This window comes from Palaemon carinicauda, chromosome 37 (genome assembly GCF_036898095.1).
Source record: "Palaemon carinicauda isolate YSFRI2023 chromosome 37, ASM3689809v2, whole genome shotgun sequence".
NCBI classification, from domain to species: Eukaryota; Metazoa; Arthropoda; class Malacostraca; order Decapoda; family Palaemonidae; genus Palaemon; species Palaemon carinicauda.
This window is the reverse complement of record NC_090761.1, coordinates 61,412,016-61,436,844: the sequence shown is the minus strand read 5'-3', so window position 1 is coordinate 61,436,844 and position 24,829 is coordinate 61,412,016. Positions and strand designations below refer to the sequence as shown.

At 41.2% G+C, this 24,829-nt stretch overlaps 1 protein-coding gene across 2 annotated transcripts in view; it reads right to left on the bottom strand.

Moving 5' to 3' along the window:
- LOC137629725 (neurotrypsin-like) overlaps nt 1-24,829 on the bottom strand; it is a 98,626-nt gene that overhangs the window by 37,679 nt on the left and 36,118 nt on the right. For both annotated transcript variants that reach the window (XM_068361294.1, XM_068361295.1), the window contains exons 6-10: nt 6,905-7,035; nt 6,093-6,255; nt 4,287-4,493; nt 3,053-3,169; nt 1,212-1,405 (exon numbers count right to left, since the gene is read on the bottom strand). In XM_068361294.1, the coding sequence (XP_068217395.1) occupies nt 1,212-1,405; nt 3,053-3,169; nt 4,287-4,493; nt 6,093-6,255; nt 6,905-7,035 (812 nt within the window). The remainder of the gene's footprint in view (nt 1-1,211; nt 1,406-3,052; nt 3,170-4,286; nt 4,494-6,092; nt 6,256-6,904; nt 7,036-24,829) is intronic.

The window sequence follows — 24,829 nt, the reverse complement described above, 5'->3', positions numbered from 1 at the left end:
AAAACTAAACGTTAGTTCATCTTTGAAAACAGTACGAAGACTATCAAAGAAATTCTTTCATAAAACATTAAATTTAAAAATTTTTAAATTCTTTAAAGGCTAAAAACGATATAACGGGCTCAACGTTGATTAACTTCGGTTCCAAGTAGGACCGCCTACTATCAGGAAAGGTCGCATATAAACAAAACATAAAAATTTATTTTTATATGTTTATAATAAATGGAAAGTTAATCGAAGAGGCCTAATAAAGGCGGAGAGATATAAAATATATAGATCTATAACGTGTTAAGCAAAATTACTAAAAACCTAAACACACTTCCGTCTAAGGGAAGGGTCGGCCATTTAAAAGTGAAAGAGAGTCCATACTCTCTTTGTCACCATAATTTAATCTATCCAAAACGAGTTCAAGTTTTGAGATGAAGATAAAACACCTGCATAGCGAAAGCTCAAAACTAGAAATGTGTACTTCACCAAAATATGTGAAAACCAATCCAGTAAGCAACAGCGAATTTAGTAGGTCTTGCCGGTGGCACGACAGAGAGAAAATTGAGTTCTGTGTTTACATTGAGTACTGAGTACCTGCTCGACAGATGGCGCTGTTGATGTACACCCCCTACCTGCATAGCGATCGCTGGCGTATTTTGAACGTAGAGTTTTTCTGTCGGGCAGCAGAGCTGCAGCTTATATAATCACCGGCTAAGTTTAATATTGAAAAATTTGGAAATACATTCTACAAACAAAAACACAATACAAAAACAATCATACCCCAAAGAGAGACAAAACCAACCAATTTACTCATATATAAGTAAAAAAAAAAATAGACCTAAACACAAATTTACATATGGATAGCAAAACAAACAATGAAACTCATACAAGCAACCTTCCCCCCCAAAAAAAAAAAACACACCCAGAACAAACACACCAGACCCATAGAAAAGTAAACAAATAGACCTAAAAATACACATCTGTAGATTCATGAACAAAGAAAATGGCTTATTGACAAACAAAAATACTGATTTGAAAACATAACCAATTTGACGGAGAAAATAAGACACCAAACCCAGGAATTCATAAATAAGAAAAAGACAAAATACATTCATATAAAAAAAGAACAGGGATCATGACTAAGGCTATTCATACGTGGTTATCAAGGTTTAAATTATTTATAAATCACTAAGTTGAAAGAAACATCATTTCCCCTCCAGACTTACTTATGAGAACAAGTGACACCAGCTGTTTGAGTGGAATGGCATGTGCCATTAAGGACCCTTATCCTACAGTCCTGGACATTCCTTTCATTCCCCAAGCAATCGAGTCTGAGATCCCAAATCTCCTTGGTGCTGCTAAGGCCTGACTGTCTATGGGCAGCAGCATCACCATCATATCCAAGCATTCGACATAGGACCTGGAAATCACATGAAAATTGATTGAGATGGCAGTTATTGCCTTCGTCAAAATCGAAGATTTTGCGAAGAGTATGTATTCACCCTTGTCGTCATTTTTTTCTAGTTTGTCTGTGAGAAACTCTGCACAAAAACTAATTTACCAATTTTGACCAAAATTAGATAAAGTAGATCAAAGTATGCAGCAGTACTAGAAAACAATTGCAATGTCAAGTAAATGACAAATATTTTGCTTAATTAAATGGCAAATATTTTGTTTTAGTAAATGGCAAATATTTTGTTTTAGTAAATGGCAAATATTTTGTTTAAGTAAATGACAAATATTTTGTTAGTTTATTTTTTGTTTGTGACCAACACTATGCAAAATCTCCAGACCCAAGGACAAATCCATTAGATTATGAAGTAAATACATTGAAGTACAAGTATTGTACACAGTGGAGATAAGAGCAAAACAAGACTGTTTGGCATGGTGAAAGCATGCTCTTTACTGAGTAACCCTTTAGTTATTCTTGCTTTAAATGATTTGGATTTTGTGAGTGGTTCTGCAATTCTTTTCATAAATTTATAGATTTTGCCTCCAAAAGTAATGAATATTGAAGCAACATGAGCTTGAATACCCGTTGGATCGTCTTGACAGTTTCTGAAAATCACGTGTAAAATTGCAGCTTTTTTTTACTAATCACAATTAGTTAATTATTTTGATCTTCTTATGAAGAGTGGTGCAAAATTAAAATTGCACAATGTTACATTAGTATTGAAGTTAAATATTTATTACGACTGTGATGTAGTAATGTGTATATTTTCCCACAACGAGATGAAGAAATGCCATCAATACATCACAGACAATACACCAGCTACATTTTCTGTTTCATAATTCAATAAAAAAGGACATTAGTAAAATTCAGAGATGTCAGTGTTCTATTTCCATCTTAACAGTAATATCATGATAACTTATATGAATGAAATGACAAGAGATTGTAAGCATGAATGATTAACATTACCTAAATAGCAATTTTCTATTTGCCTCTTCAGTTACCTTAAAAAATACTCAGAGAAAACTCTTTTATTTCAAATGACAAGAATTGCCTCTCACTCAAATCATACCTGGCCACTTAACGTTACCTTAACAGTGTCGTTTGAAATAAAAAACATACTTAAATTACAAATGACTTGTCGTTTATCCCATAAAACTGATTAAACTTTAAGTAATATTAGTATGAAATTGACCTCAAAGGTTTGATTCATAGAAATACATAAGATCTAATACATGAATGAGTCTCACTACTGTATTAATTGACAATTTGTAATGATTTCAAAAGTTTATTAAAAGGGAAAGTTGCTTCAGTATTCTCTTGCTTAGAAATCTTTGAGAACTCAGAATAAAGGGTCTTAAAGGGTCAGTAGTGGTAATATTATTCAGTTTTATAAAAGCATAAACATAATAAAAGTTACTCACTAAAGTATCTTTATCAATACAAAGGGAACCTTGTAACTTTTACAATTCAGTATTTGACAATGAATAGAAGGATACTTTCTCATAATAAAAATATTTTACCTATGAATGAAAACTACTGAATGCTGTAAGGAAAGCGTACTTAGCAATACCAGCCACAAGAGATAGAGTAGCTTCAAATAATGTGGGTCTTTACCTGGGCGTCAAATACGTCGAATCCTGAATCACATACGGTACCCCAGATGACTCCCATTTTAAGTTCTACTCGTCCTTTGTTCGGGACACCATTTCCTGACAGTCTTACCTCTATTCCCTGCATGGATAAAAAACTTTCATCAGGAAGAATACAAAGACGGGTAGGATGTAAAGCAGAAGTCGAGGAGACAAAGGCTGGCTGGATGAAAAGCAGAAGTTGAGGAGACAAAGGCTGGCTGGATGAAAAGTAGAAGTTGAGGAGACAAAGGCTGGCTGGATGAAAAGCAGATGAAGTCGAGAAGACAAAGGTTGGTAGGATGAAAAGCAGATGAAGTTGAGAAGACAAAGGCTGGAAGGATGAAAAGCAGATGGAGTAGAGAAGACAAAGGCTAGTAACATAAAAAGCAGATGAAGTCAAGAAGGCAAAGGCTGGTAGGATGAAAAGCAGAAGTTGAGAAGACAAAGGTTTGTAGGATGAAAAGCAGATGAAGTTGAGAAGACAAAGGCTGGTGGGAAGAAAAGCAAAGGAAGTCAAGAAGACAAAAGCCTGGTAGGATGAAAAGAAGAATCAATCGACACGACAAAGGCTGATAAAATGAAAAGCAGATAAAACCGAGAAGAAAGGAAGTCATAAGAAGACTTCCTTCTTTATCATAAATTATAAAAAAATAGTTATAAAGCAAAGGCCTTACGAATACAATAGTCGCAAATTCAGTGGCAAGTGTTTTCGGGTTCATATCAGATCTTTGTCCCAAATGATATGAAAAAACACTAAAGAACAAAATACTCCTTTTCCCTGCTCTATTCTCATGGTATTTGCTCTCAAACTCACTTATTTATACAAAAGCTTTAGCTTGTACTTAAAAAAAAGGAAGGAATCAGGAAAACAATACAACCTCACTCTTAGATACACTACATCTACAGTAGGTCTGTCAAAATCTTAGAAATCAACTCACTGAAAAACACCATAATTAAAAAAGGTACAGGAGATCTGACGATTTTTTAACATGCAAAATCAAACAGCTAAGAGGCTTTAAATATTATACTGATAAAACATATCTATCTTTCTACTTTAAAAAACCAATAACTTAAGCTAATAAAAGACCTTCTCTTTACAAAGGTACTACAGTATATCGCTTACAATTCTCTTTAAATAAAAATATGAATAAAACAAGTGGTGACTTTACATGATTTTTTTTCAGTAATTCCTTCTCTCTACTTCACAAATAGCTTACCTCATCATAACAGAAAACTCCAAAATTTTGGCGTCTCTCACGACAGTCACTAGACCCAAAAGTTATTTGAGGACACTGGCCCAACCACTGCTCATTGCCTAGGCACTTTGGAGTGTCAACGATCATGGGTCCAGGAGCTTCACCTAAATATGATCTTGTGAAGGCAACTGACCATCCATCATTGTATCCCAACGTCCGGCAAACAACCTGAAATGGTCAGATAATTATTATGTATCTCCTTGGAGTGGTTTTACTTTTAGTTATTCAGTTGCTTCCAAGACTAATTAAGGACTAGCACCACTCCCCAACATCACATAAATACTGTATAAGAATTGCATTACACTTTTAACAAAAGTTCTAGTTACTGTTCTCAGTATTTTAGTCCCATCAACACATTTAAGACAATTTTTCGCCCCGCTACAAAATGTCTAATTAAAGTTCTTACAATTTATAATATAGACGAATGTATTATACTGTACAGTACTGTTAAAAGGATAGCATAAAAAAAGGCGGTCTCTATGTACCGTCTAGAAAGTCAGAACCGTAAGAAATACGAGAAACATTTACTGGTGATGAAATATAAAAGAAAAGACGAGATCATGATCAGCTAGTACAAGATGCGACTAGCTTGAAAGAAAATGTTAAAACCCATTTTTATATCACAATAAAGACACAGCATAGTTGTAAATTTGGGCATCTACTACATATTCAATACTAGGCTAAACCTGGATGATAAGCCATGGTTGATTTAGACGGGATATGAGTTACTTATTTTTCTAAAAATTACTCTCAGGTTTTAGTTGTGGTAGCCACCAGTGCAAAATGGTAAAGACAAGAAGTAAGAATTATATACTGTATAAAACATATTTTCTGTTTAGAGACTTTTGTGCAGATTAGTACAATCTATCAATCTTCACATAGCTTTTATTCTTAGATCTAATTCCATATTAATAGAATATTGTACCCTGCATCTAAGAATAGGCATGAGTATCCAACCCTAAAATTTCAGAAATGGATGAATAATATGCTGTCTAGACATCAGTCAATAGTCTCTACAATCTGACTAGAATCATTGATTTCTCTTTGCTCTTTATCACTTAATTCTTCACTGATCACACAGAATTATATTCCTTTTGTTAATGCCTAATCTACCAAGTATCATTATCATTATGTAACTGCTCTTTTCATCCACATAACGAAAAGGTTGTGGTAACCTTAATCTCTTCTCTTTATCTAAGGCATTAGTAATTACAGAGTGCAGTAAAAATCAACATAAGAATGAATCTGTTATATGTAGATTAGCATTTGAATCAACCCACTTACACCCACCTGAATGGTATTGTATAAAATATATTCCGGCTTTTGGTTCCCAGTCCTTTTAAAGTGGATTAGGAACCTTCTTGGTACCTCACTGGGTACCAATTAGATGTCTTATCTTATTGATTATGGGTTGCTATGGGAACAAAATGTACTCACCAACACCAAATCCCATTATTTTTGTTACTTTTGCAATTATTCTAATATCAGTTGGTCTGTAATAAAATATATTTAAAAAAATGGGAGTCTCAGCCTGCAATTACTTCGCTCATCAGAAACACCGTCACAAACTCAAAGGTTTAAAGGTCACCCATGAGCAGTAGAGGCAGGGGACAAGACAATCTTCTAGAGACCAGTCATATGATAAGTGCCAAAGTTCTTTCTCCTCCCATGCTATGACCAACGGAGGGCCAGCAATGGCAGCTGACGATGCATTTTATCATGCAGTTTCAATACAAATCAGAATGCAATGTTAAAACAACTACTAACCTTTGCGTCGTTGACAGAGACATTATCATCGCACATCACTCCCCATTCTTCGAGATGCTTCACTTGAACAGAGCCATAGACAGCGCCCGGAATGTTCAATATGACATTGGAAGGTGTCAACCTTACAACTCCCATGTCAGTGCAGAGTTCTGGTGCTTCGTCACTAAAGGGAACAAGTCGTAAATTATATAATAAAAATCGACATCTAAAGAGCGAAAGTACAGATTGGAAAAAACACTGGAATATTCATTACTTTTGGCCCAAATTGATTTGGTCTTTAGGAAGACAATTGTAGTACAGTAATGTAGTAAATAAATTTTCAGGGGTCCACTTTTCCATCAATAAAATACTATTTACAAATCAAAACACAAAAAAAAAATCTGTTATCAACGAAAAAAATTTAATAATCCTTAAATACATCATTGGGTTTCCAGAAATTTTCCAGTCATGAAAACATTTAGCAATTTTTCCACCCCCACCCCCACACCACAAAAAAAAAACAATCAATAATCTTGAACAAGGACAAACAAATCAAGTTATTAACCTTTGATCAGCATCAAAATGGATATTTTTCAGTCTTTTTCCCCCAACAATTTATGTACACGGGAATTCCTGGTACACCTCACTCTGAGAAGGTGTAAACTGCCACACCCTCACTGAGCAGCAAGTTCCAGAGCTTAGCCCTGGGAACCACCAGCCATCTCTCCCTACAATAGTATCTATTTGTTACTCGCCACAAATTGAGGATGTGACAGGGAGAACTTCGTAGTGAGGTGGGCCATGAACTCCAGTGACCAACTTTACAAACATACCTTCCATCAGGGCACTGTCTGGACCCATCGCAAACCAAGTCCCTTTCTATGCAGGTGCCTGTGTTGTCTCGACACAAAAACTGATCAGGTTGGCAAATAGAATTGGGTGTTCTGCAGATGACCCCTGCAACCTGAAACAAGTGAAACATGTCTATCTTTAAACTAACATATTATTATTATTATTATTATTATTATTACTAGCCAAGCTAAAACCCTAGTTGGAAAAGCAAGGTGCTATAAGCCCAAGGGCTCCAATAGGGAAAAATAGCCCAGTTAGGAAAGGAAATAAGGAAATAAATAAATGATGAGAATAAATTAACAATAAATCATTCTAAAAACAGTGACAACGTCAACACATATACTGTATGTCCATATAAACTATTAACAATGTCAAAAACAGATATGTCATATATAAACTATAAAAAGACTCATTTCAGCCTGGTCAACATAAAAAGCATTTGCTCCAACTTTGAACTTTTGAAGTTCTACTGATTCAACTACCCAATTAGGAAGATCATTCCATAACTTGGTAACACCAGGAATAAAACTTCTAGTATTGAGCCTCATGATGGAGAAGGCCTGGCTATTAGAATTAACTGCCTGCCTAGTATTACGAACAGGATAGAATTGTCCAGGGAGATCTGAATGTAAAGGATGGTCAGAGTTATGAAAAATCTTATGCAATATGCATAGTGAACTTATTGAACGACGGTGCCAAAGATTAATATCTAAATCAGGAATAAGAAATTTAATTGACCTTAAGTTTCTGTCCAACAAATTAAGATGAGAATCAGCAGCTGAACACCAGACAGGAGAACAATACTCAAATCAAGGTAGAATGAAAGAATTAAAACACTTCTTCAGATTATATTGATCACCGAAAATCTTGTAAGACTTTCTCAATAAGCCAATTTTTTGTGCAATTGAAGAAGACACAGACCTAATGTGTTTCTCAAAAGTAAATCTGCTATCGAGAATCACACCTAAAATTTTAAGTCATACAAATTTAAAGAAACATTATCAATATTATTATTATTATTACAGTGGTACCTCTACATACGAATTTAATCCGTTCCACAACCGACTTCGGATGTATAAAATGTTCGGATGTCGAAACGAATTTTCCCATAAGAATACATTGAAATAGGATTAATCCGTGGTTGAGCCCAAAAACCTATGATAACTTCTTAATAAACTACTACACATAATTTCCCATGAGAATAATGCACACTAAATTAGATAATAGACATGTAAAACGGATTTTGAGCGAAGCGAAAAATCTATTTTTGGGTGAGATAGCCATGGCGTCCTGATGGAAGGTTCCTGTTTGGTAGCTTCCTTGGGTATAAGACTACTAAGATATTCCCAGAGAATTTAACCACAGGTTATCACAGAATTCTAACTTCTGGAGCGAGTATCTCAAAGGTTTCCCTTTAAGACATCGTAATACAACAGGGGACACGCATGTCTGAACGTGCCACATAGCTATCTCCACCCCGAACAGAGTTAATGCTTCGGTGTGTAAGGATTGAGAATAGCTGGGAGCCGTTCCACAGCTAATCTCACTCGTGGCTACTACTGATACTCGAGACGTAAACAAACGGACGCCATTGCTCTAATGACGTCACGCGCGTCTTTATCCTGGCGCCAGTTGCTGCCCATCACCATGATACAATTGTGTAGGGTGGGAACAAACTGAACGAAGTAGTAGGGAGGGTCCATCAGGACGCCATGGCTATCTCACCCAAAAATAGATTTTTCGCTTCGCTCAAAATCCGTTTTTTGGGCTCAAGCCATGGCGTCCTGATGGAAGAGTACCAGAGAATCAATGTATCGTGGTAGATTTTTCCCCAAAGTTAAGTGCCTAGGCATTGACAAAACAGCAAAGTAATCTTAGGTAAGAACCATAGGAACGAGGTATCCTGCCCCCCATTGGTAGGAAGTTCCCATGGGCTATGCCGACGTCAAAGTGGTATTGAAGGTCTATTCATCTTGACAGAAGAACTTTTAAGAGCTTAGAGATGAAGCAGAATGTTTGATATTTGTATAGGAACATTCTGAAGTAGGTCAGTGGTGGTTGGGCACTGAGTATAGAGTTCATCTCCTGATTATCAGAAGTAAGTATTCGTGTAGGAACCTTACTGAGACAAGGTGAATATAATTTAGGATTAGATATCTTAAATTCTTCATGACCATAAAGGAGGAGTAAATAAAACTATGACAGTATGTATTTCATAGTAAGTAGGAGCTGAAAGAGACGCATAAGTAATAAAATAGAAATTTTATTTCACAATGCAGAAATTAAATAATTTACAGCAAAAGTAAAGTTCATTTACAGTAATAAAAATGTACATAGAAATAAAGGCTTGCTCTTGAATCTGAAAAGGAATTTCAGGATTAGTAGGTACTCGTTCTCGAGGAACGCAAGTCTTTAAACAACACATCATGCTCAAGGCATGCGGCACTTGTGTGACACTATGACATTTCACCTGGGATAAGAACAGTTATAAAAGCACTAAGTGTTTTTAGACATCACTATGAATCGCTCGAGGGTCAACATAGGCACCCGAAGAGTTAGAGTCCCAAGTAACTCACTGTTCTACGCAGAGTTAGGTGCAGGTTTCATAACACTACCTGCGGCTACCACAAAATGTTTGATTTCGTGCACTTGTTTCGCATAATGTTTAAAGAAAACTCGCGAGGACTTCCAGCCCGTAAAGTTTTTAAGGCTCTCAAAGTCCATGCTCTGAAAGAAGTTCAGAGAAGATGCCACTTTTCTAGGATCATGACCAGCGGGTGTACTGTTCGGATCCGCTCTGCGAATGAAGTAGGTGATTTTCGCTCTTAATTGTTTCAGTGACAGGTCGCTGCCCGATGTTTCTCCTTTGAAGAGTTGGCCTCCACCAAAGTTCGAAGTTCTGCGAAGATAGACCTTGAGACTCTCTACTGGACATAGAGAGACATCCTCCTTCAGGGGGCATATTCTCCAAGGGCCCCATCTTTTGGTGGGTAATTCATTTTTGGCGAGAAACGTCGGATCAGGGGAGAGGGTCACTTCTCCTGAATCAGCAAACAGGATGTGTCCCTCCTCTCTTGATAATGCCACTATTTCGCTGACTCGAGCTCCCGAGGCGAGAGCAAATAAAAATATAACTTTCTGAGTCAGATCCTTGAGGGGGCATGAATCGTTGTCCAAGTTGGAGGCGAAATGGAGCACCTTGTCTAGTGACCAGGAGATCGGTTTCGGAGGGGGTGCTGGGCGTAGGCGAGCACATGCTTTTGGTAATTTGTTAAAGATGTCGTTGGACAGATCAATTTGGAAAGCATATAGAATTGGTCTAGTCAAAGCCGATTTGCAGGTTGAAATCGTATTGGCTGCTAATCCTTGTCCATGAAGGTGAATGAAGAAGGACATACAGAAATCAATGGTGATTTCTTTAGGATTTTTTGCTTTAACAAAGGAGACCCATTTCCTCCAGGATGATTCATATTGCCGTCTCGTGGATTCGGTCTTGTATTCCTCTAGGAAGTCTAGACTTTTCTTCGAGATCCCAAACCTCTTCTTTGCGGCAAGGGAGAGAAAATCATGAGATGAAGGTCCTTGATTTTCGATGATGAAGCGAAGACAGTCGACTTCTGTACTTGTTGAGAGAGAACTGGGCCCGGGAGAGGGATCAGCTTGGGCTGCAGCTCCAGGACCAGGGGGTACCAGTTGCTCCGGGGCCACTTGGGAGCCACTAGGGCCGCTGTCCCTTTGAAGGTTCTCAGTTTGGAGAGGACTTTCAACAGAAGGTTGGTGGGAGGGAACAGGTATATCTTGGACCATCTGTTCCAGTCCAGTGACATGGCGTCCACCGCTTCTGCTTTGGGGTCCTCGTACGGGGCTACGTACAGAGGAAGTTGATTGTTGTCGCTCGTTGCAAAGAGATCTATCTGAAGTTCTGGGACTTGATGAGAGATGAAGGAGAATGATCTTGCGTCTAGAGACCATTCCGACTCTATCGGGTTTGTCCGAGATAGAGCATCCGCTGTCACGTTGCGGAATCCTTGTAGGTGAACTGCAGACAGGTGCCACTTCTTCTTCTCCGCCAGACGGAATATTGGGAGAAGCACCTGATTTATCTGGGGCGATCTTGAGCCCTGGCGATTGAGACAACGAACTACCACCGAGTTGTCTAGGGTTAGACGGATGTGGATCGAGGGCGGCGGGGATAACTTCTTCAGAGTAAGAAGGACCGCCATGGCCTCCAAGATGTTTATGTGGAACGTCTTGAATAGTGGAGACCAGGTCCCTTGAGCTTGTTTCAGGTGGGAGTGACCTCCCCAGCCCTCCAGTGAGGCATCCGTGTGGATGTTGAGAGATGGAGGAGGGTGTTGGAGAGGAATGGACCTTTTCAGGGCCTTTGCTTCCGACCACGGCTTTAGGAGGCGTCGAAGTCTGTTTGGAAGCCGTCTCTTGAGGTCTCTTCGAGCGATGGATGCCGATCGTCTCCAGACTCCCGCGGCATCCTTTAGCTGTGCGCGAAGCACTGGGTTTGTCACTGAGGCGAATTGTAGCGAGCCTAGAACTCGTTCCTGCTGTCGTCTTGAAATGCGTTTGGATTTCAGTAGTCGCTTGACAGACCCTGCTATTTCCTTCCTTTTCTTCTGGGGGATGGAAAGGCGGTGTGACTGAAGATTCCAGTGGATTCCCAGCCACTGAAACTTCTGAGCTGGAGAGAGGCGAGATTTCTTCTCGTTGATCTTGAATCCCAGGTGTTCTAAGTACTGGGTAACTTCGTCGCAAGACTTTGCACACTCTTCGGGCGATGGAGCCCAGACTAGCCAGTCGTCGAGGTAGGCCATCACCTGGACGTTTCTTAGGCGGAGCTGTTGTACTATGGCATCCGCCAGCTTTGTGAAGATCCGAGGGGCCACATTGAGGCCGAATGGCATGGCCCGGAAGGCGTAGCTTTTCCTTTGGAGTCGAAATCCTAGGTAGGAGGAAGCGTGATGGTTCATTGGAATGTGCCAATAGGCATCCGCCAGGTCTATAGAGACCGTGTAGGAACCTTGAGGCAGAAGGGTCCTTATTTGTTGAAGCGTCAGCATCTTGAATTTGTTGTTCTCTATGAACTTGTTGAGGGGGGATAAGTCCAGAATGACTCTGAGCTTGTCTGAGTCCTTCTTGGGAACGCAAAACAGTCTCCCTTGGAACCTGGTGGACTTTACCTTCCTTATCACCTTCTTGTTCAAGAGGTCTAGAACATATTCTTCCAGAATGGGGGTCGATTGTTGAAAGAACCGCTGGAAGATTGGGGGTGGTTGCACCCAACTCCAGCCTAGACCGTTCTTGATGATGCTGTGTGCCCAAGGATCGAAGGTCCAACGATCCTGGAATTGGCGGAGTCTTCCTCCCACCGGAAGCACTTCATTGCTTCTGGTGTCCCGAGGACTTGTTGCCTCGGCCGCTAGCTCCCTTTCCTCCTCTACCTCTGGAGGGACGACGAGAGGCGTCTCTGCTTGCACCCCTGGACGAGCCTCTACCTCTGGCATGAAAGGTAGTGGATGGCTGCTCAAAGGCAGGGGTGAAGACCGGTGACTGTGACAACACCGGTTGGGGGACCAATTGAAAGGTCTGCTGTGGTTGGGCAACCACTTGGGAGGTAGCGGGTCCCGGAAACTGACGTCGTTGTTGACGTTGCTGGGGTTTTGGTTTCTGAGGTTTTCTCTTAGGCTGAGGTCCATCGTCCTGAGAGGGTTTCCTTTTTCTGGACATGCCCCACTTGTGGAGAAGGTTCCTATTCTCCGTGGCGGCTCTGTCAGTTATTTCCTTGACAAGGTCAGAAGGAAACAGGTGCTTTCCCCAGATGTTGGAGGAAATCAGCCTCCGGGGTTCGTGTTTCACGGTGGCACCGACAAACACGAATTCACGACAGGCTCTACGAGCCTTTATGAAATGGTACAAGTCCTTCATTACTGTAAGTAAGTGGGATTTGGCTAGTACCATGTAGTGATCAGGTACTCTTGTGTCACAGGCCATAACTTCAAGTTGGACTTGATGAGAAAGAGATGCTGCAAGCCTCTCCTTCGTGTCTTGTTCCCGGCGAAGGAGGTGATCATTGAGCTTAGGGAGGTCCTCATTAAACTGACGTCCGGCGACGTCAGGATCGAGCCTACCCACGACGAAAGTATGTTGAACATCTTTCCATTGTCTAGTGTCAGGGGGTGTCACGATGGAGAAGGGTCTGCACTCCTCCAGTGCAGGGCAGGGTTTTCCTTCTTCCGCCGCTTTAAGGCATGCAGCTAAGGCCTTTTCCAGAAAAGGAAGAACCGCAGTGTCAGGTGCTACATAAGTAGGATGCTTCTTGCTCAAGGCAGGAAGCTTAGAGCAGGTAAAGCCCCTGCTCTTAAATGCGGAGGCTAGCATAGCCTGGGCCTTTGCGAGATCGAACACTATCTCTTCTTTAGGTTCGGTCTCCTCCTTCGAGGCAGGTTCGGAACGAAGCCGGACGTAACAGTCCGGGTAGGCCTCGAAGCTTGGGAAGAACTCCACATCTTCCAACGGGACCGTGCCAATCTTGTCACTAACAAAGATCCTGCCGGTCGCAATAACCATATGCTCTGCATACCTCCACGGGTTGGCATGAGAGCAAGCTGGGAGATCCTTAACCGAAATCTTCTTCGGTTCTCTGGATCCAATCATTGACCTGATGGACTCCTGGTTCTCCTTCAGTCTGTCGTCCATGACAGCTCTAATCAGCCGGATCAGTTCTTGGGTAGACGAAGAGGGATCCGGGGTCGAGGAGGTAGACGGAATGGACACATCCGTCGGTGTAGGAGTAGGCGGAGGGATGGATGAGGGAGGAGCTCCAAGCTCCGACTCGGTGTATTCCACCTTGTCTTCGTCCTCTTCGGCTCCTTGAGCCATAAGCGTCTTCTCCGTGTCTTCCGAGACGTCAGAGATCTGCTCATCATCCTCGGAATCTAATCGACACTCATGCATGGACTGAGCCATGACCACATCAGGTTCCACCGTAATTTGGACAGTGGGGATTGCGTCTTTCGGAACCACTGAGTCAGGGGAGGCCTTAGGGAACAACAGGGACCTCAGTTCTTCGGTGGCCAGGTACGGTCCGGTAGCATTTTTCTGAAAGCCACGCACCCACTTGCGCAGCTTTTCGCGAGAAATGTCTCTAACCTCCGCTGAGGGAGGGTTATGGAAGGCCTCAACTAGGTGGGCCTGGCAGACCGTACAATCCAGTGGATTCCAGAACTTCAAATCCCCTTTCTTGTCTGCACAAGGGGCGTGAGTCCTACAAGCCGTATGCCCGTAAAACTGCGGGCGTTTCACAGCGCAGAAGGCGAAGTCACACTTCATCTGCTCCTCCTGTGGAAGAAAGAGAAAATGAGTATGGGGGAGTCATAGGAATGGCTCTTAAACTAAGTTAATATTAATCATTAATTTTAACTTAAGAAGGTGTGATGTATAGAGAATGAAAACAGTAAAGGAGAACATGCTCCATGCATCTCGCCCGGCTGGTTACCATAAGCTTGGTCCTGGGATAATCCAAATGACCGAGATCATTGGATATAGTTTCCTAGGATTCCCATTATATTGGAACTCCATGGAAAGCCAAGGACAAGGTTGGGATCGAATTCATTCGGTTCCCAGTTAAGAGCCAGAAGGCCTCATAAAGGTAACTGCTTCTGGCAACCAGCCGTGCTAAGATGCACATAGCATGCTGGAATTAAAAGAATGCAAAGAGACAGCATGATCACTAATAAAGCAGTACCAGGTACTGATCTTAAAAGCAAAGCAGCTTATCTATTTGCTATGTAGGGCTATCTTAGTCTTATGATAGCTACAGTGAGGGGGTGCAAGTATTCTTGACGCCTCCGGGGCATCCGGCAAGCCGCCGGCATGCCGGAGCTCGCTCCAGCATAGATTCTGGCATTAGAACAGACAATTTTCAAAAGTCAGTTAGATACCAGGATGGCGGCCGCCGGCACAGCGGCGGCACGCCGGCAAGGAGCGGCGGCTCCGGCAGCCGGAGGATGCCAGGTTGGTGACTGGGATAAGGATGGTACAGGTAGTATCGGGTTGCCGGCAGTATATGCCGGCACTCCGGTGATCGACCGGCAAGCGGACGATTAGATAGGAGTAGGAGAGCCGCCGGTAGTAGCCGGCGGCAGCCGGCAGTCCCTCGGTACACGGGGGCTGGCGGCAAGGGTAGGGAAGTCACCAAGAGGGAGGCAGGTATTGCCGACAGTAGAGGCGGCAAGAGACCGGCACCCGGATAGATAGAGAGACAGGGGGAGGGGGGAAGGAATGCAGGAAGTACCGTCAGGGTTCCAGACATCCCTCCCCCTCCCTGAGAGGGTGTACCCATGATAGAGACAGGCTCTAACATCCATAAGCAGGGGTCACTAGGGACCGGGAGCAGGTAGCCCAAGGGAGGGCTAGGGAACACCCAAGAGGGGGGGGGAGACTCCCCTATGCAGAACTACACTAGTAACTAACCTTATAGGACACTATGAAGGTATATGTACCAGAGCGGACTGCACAGGGAAGCTCGGGTAGCCCTACTCATCCACCCTAAGGAGGATTTGTAGGACAGGGGACAGATGAGTATAAACTAACCTAAGCATAGGCTAGGCTATACAAGAGATAGGTGGGGAGGGAGAAGAGAGAGGTCTTCCCAGGAAGGGTTTCTGTACTAGAGCGGCCACTAAGGGAAGGGAGGACACTCCCTAACCTAAGATTAGGCTGATCGGCTAAAACGGTGCAAGAGTACAGTTTCAGCATGGAACAGAGAAACCTTCCTAACCCGACCTAGAGCGGGGCTAAAAGTCCTGAACTAGGCAAGGAAGAAGACATATCGCTATCGCAGGAAAGTCATAGACTATCCTAGCCATAGAGGTAGGCTAGCCTAACCTCACTCTCAGACGCAATCCTAAAGGGGGTTCATTCCTTTAGGGAGGACTGAGAGGCGATATATATACTCTATTAGACAATTAATCCCTTTACTCAGAAAAGGGATCAAGGCTAAATAAAGGGAATGCCAAGGCAGGGGATGAAGGAAGCATATAGGGGTCCTAAGGTTAGGTTAGGCTAGAAAGAATCACTGACTAGCCTATCCCCTATATGGTCCCTAAAGGCGAAAACATTTGCATCACTAGTCAAAAGTATTGTAAAATAATAATGCCACTATCTTCATAACTTAGTCTAGGATCACTAATAAATCATGCATGAACACTTGTATGTAGGCTCCTGGCCTGGGGGCTATAGTAGCCGACTGGTATGAGGTCAATCGATGACCGATAAAAAGCGTCTAAACACGATATAAAAGTTCCTAGCTATGAAGACTAAATAAACTAATGTATTCGATTAGTATATAATGCCGGAAGCGTTGTTGTGGCTAACTAAATAAGACATGCAAAACAACAACGACGCCATAAAATGGCGGGTCCGGTAGAGGCACAGCTCTGCCACAAAACATCAATTATTTCGCAAAATAATATTTACTTTACGGCCAGAGCTTAATTAAACAATACTGGAACCTTGTACTCAACTTTCCAGAAGAAGGCGAGGCTGAAGGTAACGACATAGCGAAGATGCAAAGCGATAAAGTTAACACAAGGGAAAATCCGTCTAAGTAGGGCAGCTACTAAACAAAGGATAAAGACGCGCGTGACGTCATTAGAGCAATGGCGTCCGTTTGTTTACGTCTCGAGTATCAGTAGTAGCCACGAGTGAGATTAGCTGTGGAACGGCTCCCAGCTATTCTCAATCCTTACACACCGAAGCATTAACTCTGTTCGGGGTGGAGATAGCTATGTGGCACGTTCAGACATGCGTGTCCCCTGTTGTATTACGATGTCTTAAAGGGAAACCTTTGAGATACTCGCTCCAGAAGTTAGAATTCTGTGATAACCTGTGGTTAAATTCTCTGGGAATATCTTAGTAGTCTTATACCCAAGGAAGCTACCAAACAGGAACCTTCCATCAGGACGCCATGGCTTGAGCCCAAAAATAAGAATTAGCAAAAAATGATAAATAAGAAACGGGTTTTTAGCGTCACTTTACCTTAGAAACTCCAGCGCAGGTGTTGTTGGTCTTGCTACGCAGAGAGGAGACGGACGGGCGGCGAGGAGGTAGAGAGGTTAACTACAATAAACGTACACTACCGTAACTTATTCTAACTTACACTAAGTGAACTTTAACATAACTTAGCTTTTTTCTTTTCTTTTTTATATTTTATGTTTTGTTTTACATTTTCTTTTTTTCTTTTTGATGATTAATTTTAATCCCTTTCACTCTATACACTTAAAATTGATTGAATTTCTTTCGCTTCACTCTTTGCCGTTTTCTTTGTTTCACTTCCATCCTCTTCATCACGAGTTCGCTTCGTAGTTTTTTTAAAGAAATTATCGATAGATAGTTGCTTGGTATGGCTTTTCAGAATGTTTCGAAAGTGAGTTAGGCAAACACCATCAAACTGCACAACTACACGACAAACCTGCAATTTTTTTGGGTGGTATTTGTCGATGAAGTCGACCACGTCTTGATATTTTCCTAACACCTCTTTTATATGCGTCGAACCTAACACATGTTCTACCTCCTCGATCCCTTCCTCGTCATCACTCATGTGCTCAGACATAGCATGGAGTTCCTTGAGCTCCTCTGTGGTAAGTTCATCGTGATGCTCGGCGACGAGTTCCGTAACATCATCTGCGTCGACCTTCAGACCCATGGACTTGCCATGAGAGACGATTTCCTCTACGTCTTCCGCTGCACCCACCATGGGATCAGGTTCGGGGTCAAAACCTTCGAAATCTCGGGGAGAAACTGCATCAGGCCACAGCTTCTTCCAGGCAGAATTGAGGGTCTGTCGAGTTAATCCCACCCAAGCCTGATCTATGATCTTCAAGCCGTGCACGATGTTGAAGTGGCTCCTCCAAAATTCACGCAAAGTTAAGTTGGTGCTTTGCGTGACATTAAAGCACTGCTTAAATAAGTGCTTGGTGTACAGCTTCTTAAAATTAGAGATGACTTGCTGATCCATGGGCTGGAGGATAGAGGTGGTATTCGGTGGAAGATACAGCACCTTTATGAACTTAAATTCATCGAAGATATCATCTTCAAGTCCAGGGGGGTGAGCGGGTGCATTGTCAAGGCATAGCAGGCACTTTAAAGGCAATTTCTGTTCATGAAGATACTTCTTCACAGAAGGGCCGAAAACTTGGTTAACCCATTGCACAAAGAACTGCTTAGTGACCCAGGCCTTCGAGTTGGATCGCCAGAAAACATGAAGCTGGTCCTTATCGACGTTGTGTGCCTTAAAGGCCCTATGGTTCTCGGAATGGTAAACCAGTAAGGGCTTGACTTTAAAGTCCCCGCTAGCATTGGCACATAGGGCAAGAGTCAACCAATCCTTCATTGGCTTATGCCAAGGCAATTTCTTCTCTTCGGCGGTGATGTAGGTTCGACTGGGCATCTTTTTCCAAAACAGCCCGGTTTCATCACAATTAAACACTTGCTGCTCTACGTAGCCTTCTTCCAGCACGATCCTTTCAAAGTTCTTGACAAGGTCAGCTGCAGCCTTCGTGTCCGCACTAGCAGCCTCTCCGTGGCGAACAACTGAATGAATCCCGGACCGTTTCTTAAATTTCTCAAACCAGCCACGAGATGCCTTGAAATCGTCTGAGGGAGGTTCGGTTGAACTCTCCCCAGCATCACCCCCAGAGCTCTCCTCCTTCAAGTCCGTAAAGATGGCGTGCGCCTTCTCGCAGATGACGGTTTCGGTGATGGTGTCGCCACCAATCTCTCTGTCCTTGATCCAGATTAGCAGAAGTCGTTCCATCTCTTCTATGATAGGGCTACGGCGTTTTGAAATAATGGTGATCCCCTTAGAAGGTTTCACTGCTTTAATAGCTTCCTTCTGTTTAAGGATTGTCGAGATCGTCGACATATTACGGCCATACTGTTTAGCAAGTTCACTCACGTGGATGCCACGCTCATGTTTTTCAATAATTTCCTGCTTTACGTCTAAAGAAAGCATTTCCTTCTTCCTTTTCTCACCACTACCACTACCACTTGCAAAACTAAGCCTTTTAGGACCCATACTTTACGTAAATTACCGTAAAAGGATGCACGTAAAAAATCACGATTAAAACAGTACAATAATAGCAGAACGCACGGAGCACAACCGCAAGAAGCCGACGAGAACAGAGGACTGACCCAAGCCGTGCTAATTGAGGGTCCCTCCGAGGTCGAAGTGCTGCCATCTATCGGCGGAAATAAAAAACACATCAGGCGCTATGAGCACCGACTACGCGTACGAGTATTGTTTACTTCGAGTGTCGAAAAAAAAATTCGGGTGTAGAGTAGGAACGTGTTCGAATTGTACTTCGCGTGTCGAAAAATTCGGATACAACCGGTACGACGAAAATTGCTTACTTCGTGTATCGAAATAAAATTCGGGTGTAGAGTCAAAAATTTGCTCAAATTTTACTTCGGATGTTGGAAAATTCGGATGTAGAGGTTCCACTGTATTATCATTATTATTACTATTATTATTATTAATTATCAATTTTTATTATTATCAATCATCATCATCATCCTCATCCTCATCATGAGTGTTGTAATTCAAGGGGTTTTAGTTTGTTGAGTGTAGTTGGAAAAGTGTATGGTAGAGTAAGGATTAATAGGATTAAGGATAAAACGGAGAATGTAATCTTAGAAGTACAGGGTGGTTTTAGAAGAGGTAGGGGTTGTATGAATCAGATTTTTACAGTTAGGCAGATATGCGAGAAATATCTAGCAAAAGGTAAGGAGGTGTATGTTGCGTTTATGGATCTGGAGAAAGCGTATGATAGAGTTGATAGGGAAGCAATGTGGAATGTGATAAGGTTATATGGAGTTGGTGGAAGGTTGTTGCAAGCAGTGAAAAGTTTCTACAAAGGTAGTAAAGCATGTGTTAGGATAGGAAATGAAGTGAGCGATTGGTTTCCGGTGAGAGTGGGGCTGAGACAGGGATGTGTGATGTCACCGTGGTTGTTTAACTTGTATGTTGATGGAGTGGTGAGAGAGGTGAATGCTCGAGTGCTGGGACTAGGATTGAAACTGGTAGACGAGAATGACCATGAATGGGAGGTAAATCAGTTGTTGTTTGCGGATGATACTGTACTGGTTGCAGACACGGAAGAAAAGCTTGGCCGATTAGTGACAGAATTTGGAAGGGTGTGTGAGAGAAGGAAGTTGAGAATTAATGTGGGTAAGAGTAAGGTTATGAGATGTATGAGAAGGGAAGGTGGTGCAAGGTTGAATGTCATGTTGAATGGAGAGTTACTTGAGGAGGTGGATCAGTTTAAGTACTTGGGGTCTGTTGTTGCAGAAAATGGTAGAGTGGAAGCAGATGTACGTCAGAAGAAGGATGCAAAGTGTTAAGGGAGCAGTAAAAAATAGAGGGTTGGGCATGAATGTAAAGAGATTTCTGTATGAGAAAGTGATTGTACCAACTGTGATGTATGGATCGGAGTTGTGGGGAATGAAAGTGACGGAGGGACAGAAAATGAATGTGTTTGAGATGAAGTGTCTAAGGAGTATGGCTGGTGTATCTCGAGTAGATAGGGTTAGGAACGAAGTAGTGAGGGTGAGAACGGCTGTAAGAAATGAATTAGCAGCTAGAGTGGATGTGAATGTGTTGAGGTGGTTTGACCATGTTGAGAGAATGAAAAATGGCTGTCTGCTAAAGAAGATGATGAATGCAATAGTTGATGGGAGAAGTACAAGAGGAAGGCCAAGGTTTGGGTGGATGGATGGAGTGAAGGATGCTCTGGGTGATAGGAGGATAGATGTGAGAGAGGCAAGAGAGCGTGCTAGAAATAGGAATGAATGGCGAGCGATTGTAACACAGTTCTGGTAGGCCCTGCTGCTTCCTCCGGTGCCTTGGATGACCGCAGAGGTAGCAGCAGTAGGGGATTCAGCATTATGAAGCTTCATCTGTGGTGGATGTGGTAGGGTGGGCTGTGCCACCCTAAAGCTTTCTTCACTTCATCCATCCACCCAAACCTTGGCCTTCCTCTTGTACTTCTCCCATCAACTCTTGCATTCATCACCTTCAGCAGATGGGCATTTTTAATTTTCTCTGAATGGCCAAACCACCTCAACACATTCACATTCACATTCACATCCACTCTAGCTGCTAATTCATTTCTTACACCCATTCTCACCTTCACTAATTCGTTCCTAACCCTATCTAATCAAGATACATCTGCCAAACTTCTCTTACAGTTCATCTCGAACACACTCAATTTCTTTGGTACAATCACTTTCCCATACAGAACTCTCTTTACATTCATTCCTAACCCTGTATTCTTCACCACTCCCTTCACTGTCCCCAACAGTTTACATCTTTCATTCACTCTCTCACATACAACAGCTTCCACTCCACTATTTGCAGCAACAACAGACCCCAAGTACTTAAAGTGATCTACTTCCTCATGCAACTCTCCATTCAACATGATATTCAACCTAGCACTTACTCTTACCCATATTAACTCTCAACTTCCTTGTCTCACTCACACCCTCCCAAACTCTGTCACTAATTGATCCAGCTTCTCCTCCAAGTATGCAATTAATATAGTATATTCCACGAACAACAACTGATTCACCTCCCACTCATGATCACTCATGTATCAGTTTCAATCCTCGACCAAGCACTCGAGCATTCCCCTCTCTCACATCTCCACCAACAAACAAATTGAATTACCATAGCCACATCACACATCCCTGTCTCAGTATCACTCTCACTGGAAACCTCCCATTCACTTCATTTTCTAAACTAACACATGCTTTACTACCTATGTGTAAACTCTTAACTGTTTGCAACAACGTTCCACCAATTCCACATAACCTCATCACATTTCACATCGATTCCATATTACTGTACATCCATAAATGCAGCATAACCTCCTTACCTTTTTCTAAATATTTCTTACCTATCTACCCTACCTAACATTAAAAATCTGATCCATACATCCCCTACCTCTTTTTAAACCAACCTGCACTTCTAAGATTGCATCCTCTGTTTATCCTTAATCCACTGAATTAACACTCTACCAAACACTTTTCCAACCGCACTCAACAAACTAATACCCCTTGAATTACAACACTCATGTACATCTCCCTTACCTTTGTACAGCAGAACAAAGGACACACACACCAATTCCAAAGGTACCAATGACAACATAAAACATATATTAAACAATCTTACCTATCATTCAAGTACAGTCACACACCCCCCCCCCCTCCTTTAACAACTCAGCCCTCATGCCATCCATACCCGGTGCTTTTCCTGCTCTCATTTCATCTAGTACTCTCTTTACTTCATCTCTTGTAATCTCTCTCTCATTCTCATTTCCCATCACTGGTACCTCAACACCTGCAAATCCTATCTGCCTCCCTATTAACCTTAACATTCAGCAACCTTTCAAAATATTCAGCCCACCTTTTCCATGCCTCCTCTCCTTTCAACAACCTTCCATTTTCATCTTTCACTGTCTCTTTACATCTCGATCCACTCCCTCCTTACTCTCTTCACTTCTTTCCAAAACTTTTTCTTACTCTCTTCATACGAACAAACCAATCCCTGACTCCACCCCAAGTCAGCTGCCCTCTTTGCCTCAGCTACCTTACATTTCACTTCCATATTTTTCTCGCTCTATATCTTTTATACTTCTCTACACTATTACTCTGCAGCCATTCTTCAAATGCCCTCTTTTTTTTCCACTTTCATCTTCACACCTTCATTCCACCATTCACTACCCTACCTTACAACCCACTTGCCACACACAATTTCCAACTCCAACAAAATTTTCTTTAATTAACTTCCACTCCTCCCCTAGATCACTAGTTTCTTTTCCTTTCACCCTGTCATATGCCACTTCCCTCCTTTCTTGATATTCCCTTTTTACCTCTGGTTTTCGAGCTCTTCAACCTTCACTCCCTGCTCTTTACATTTTCCCACTCTTTTGCTACGAGCTCTTCAACCTTCACTCCCTGCTCTTTACATTTTCCCACTCTTTTGCTACGAGCTCTTCAACCTTCACTCCCTGCTCTTTACATTTCCCCACTCTTTTGCTACGAGCTCTTCAACCTTCACTCCCTGCTCTTTACATTTTCCCACTCTTTTGCTACAACTAATTTCCCTTCAACCAAAATGTGATCAGACAACATTAGCCATACCCCTACACACGTACACATCTTTCAATCATCTAAAGATCCTTCTTATTATCAACACATAATCCCTCAATAACTTCTCTACCACTCTTACCCATGTATACTTGTTATTATCTCTTTAGAAAAAAACTAAAACTTATCACCAGATCTTGTTCAACACACATATCTACCAGTCTTTCACCATTCTCATTTTCACCTGGTAATGTCATACTTCCCAACGGCACCTTCTACCTTTCCAGCAACCCACCCCCCTCGCAATTAATTCACCAGTGACAACTGCATAATTCCTTCTACTCAGTCCTTCTACACACCTAGTTAATTCATTCTAGAATTCATTCCGCTCTTCTTCACTTTTCTCACAGCCTGGCCCATACACATTAACAAAAGCCCACTACCAAGTATTCCTAATTCTAAAAATTAGGACTTCCTTTCAACAAAATATCAAGAGATGAATACAGAGATGAAATCAAACTGAATACTTATTTCTTTTATAAATTTTGTTAAATAGACAATCTTATAGTTCACAATAAATATAAATTTAGAGTAAAAACAAATGTTTCTTTGAAAAAAAAAGTTATGAGAATAATCTTTTAATCACATCAACTCGCAAAGGGACTGTACTTTATGACGTTAAATGGATGAAAATGGCTTAATAATAATAATAATAATAATAATAATAATAATAATAATAATAATATTAATAATAATAATAATAATGAAAAGAAGAAGAAGAAGAAGAAGAAGAAGAAGAAGAAGAAGAAGAATAACAACAACAACAACAACAACAACAACTAATAATAATAAATCATTATCCAAAAGTCGAGGGACAGACTTCAGCGAAGGTAGAATATTCATGTTACTTTTGGAACTTCACTACCTCAAGGTCTAATTTCAAGGAATTGATAAAAATTGTAGTACAGTAACAACCTATATAAAAGTGGTTGCCAAGCTACAGGTAACGAAGAGTACAACTTTTGTGAACAAGTCAGTCATTTCTGGAGGGTGGATGATATTAGTAATTCTAGTCGGCGAAAGTAGATTTAATCTTTTCTTCTAGAATTTCCAGATGGAAATGGAGATATTATATACATATATATATATATATATATATATATATATATATATATATATATATATATATATACATATATATATATATATATATATATATATATATATATATATATATATATAAATGGAGATATAATTTTTGAGAAATTCTAGATGGAAATGGAGATATAATTTTTGGGAAAATTCTAGATAGGAGATATAATTTATGAAAAATTCTAGATGGAAATGGAGATATAATTTTTGGGAAATTCTAGATGGAAATGGAGATATAATTTTTGAGAAATTCTAGATGGAAATGGAGATATAATTTTTGAGAAATTCTAGATGGAAATGGAGATATAATTTTTGAGAAATTTTAGATGGAAATGGAGATATAACTTCTGAGACATTCTAGATGGAGATATAACTTTTGAAAAATTCTAGATAGAAATGGAGATATAATTTATGAACAATTCTAGATGGAAATGGAATATAATATTTGGAAATTCTAGGTGCAAATGGAGATATAATTTTTGAGAAATTCTAGATGGAAATGGAGATATAATTTTTGGGAAAATTCTAGATAGGAATGGATATATAACTTTTGAGAAATTCTAGATGGAAATGGAGATATAATATTTGGAAATTCT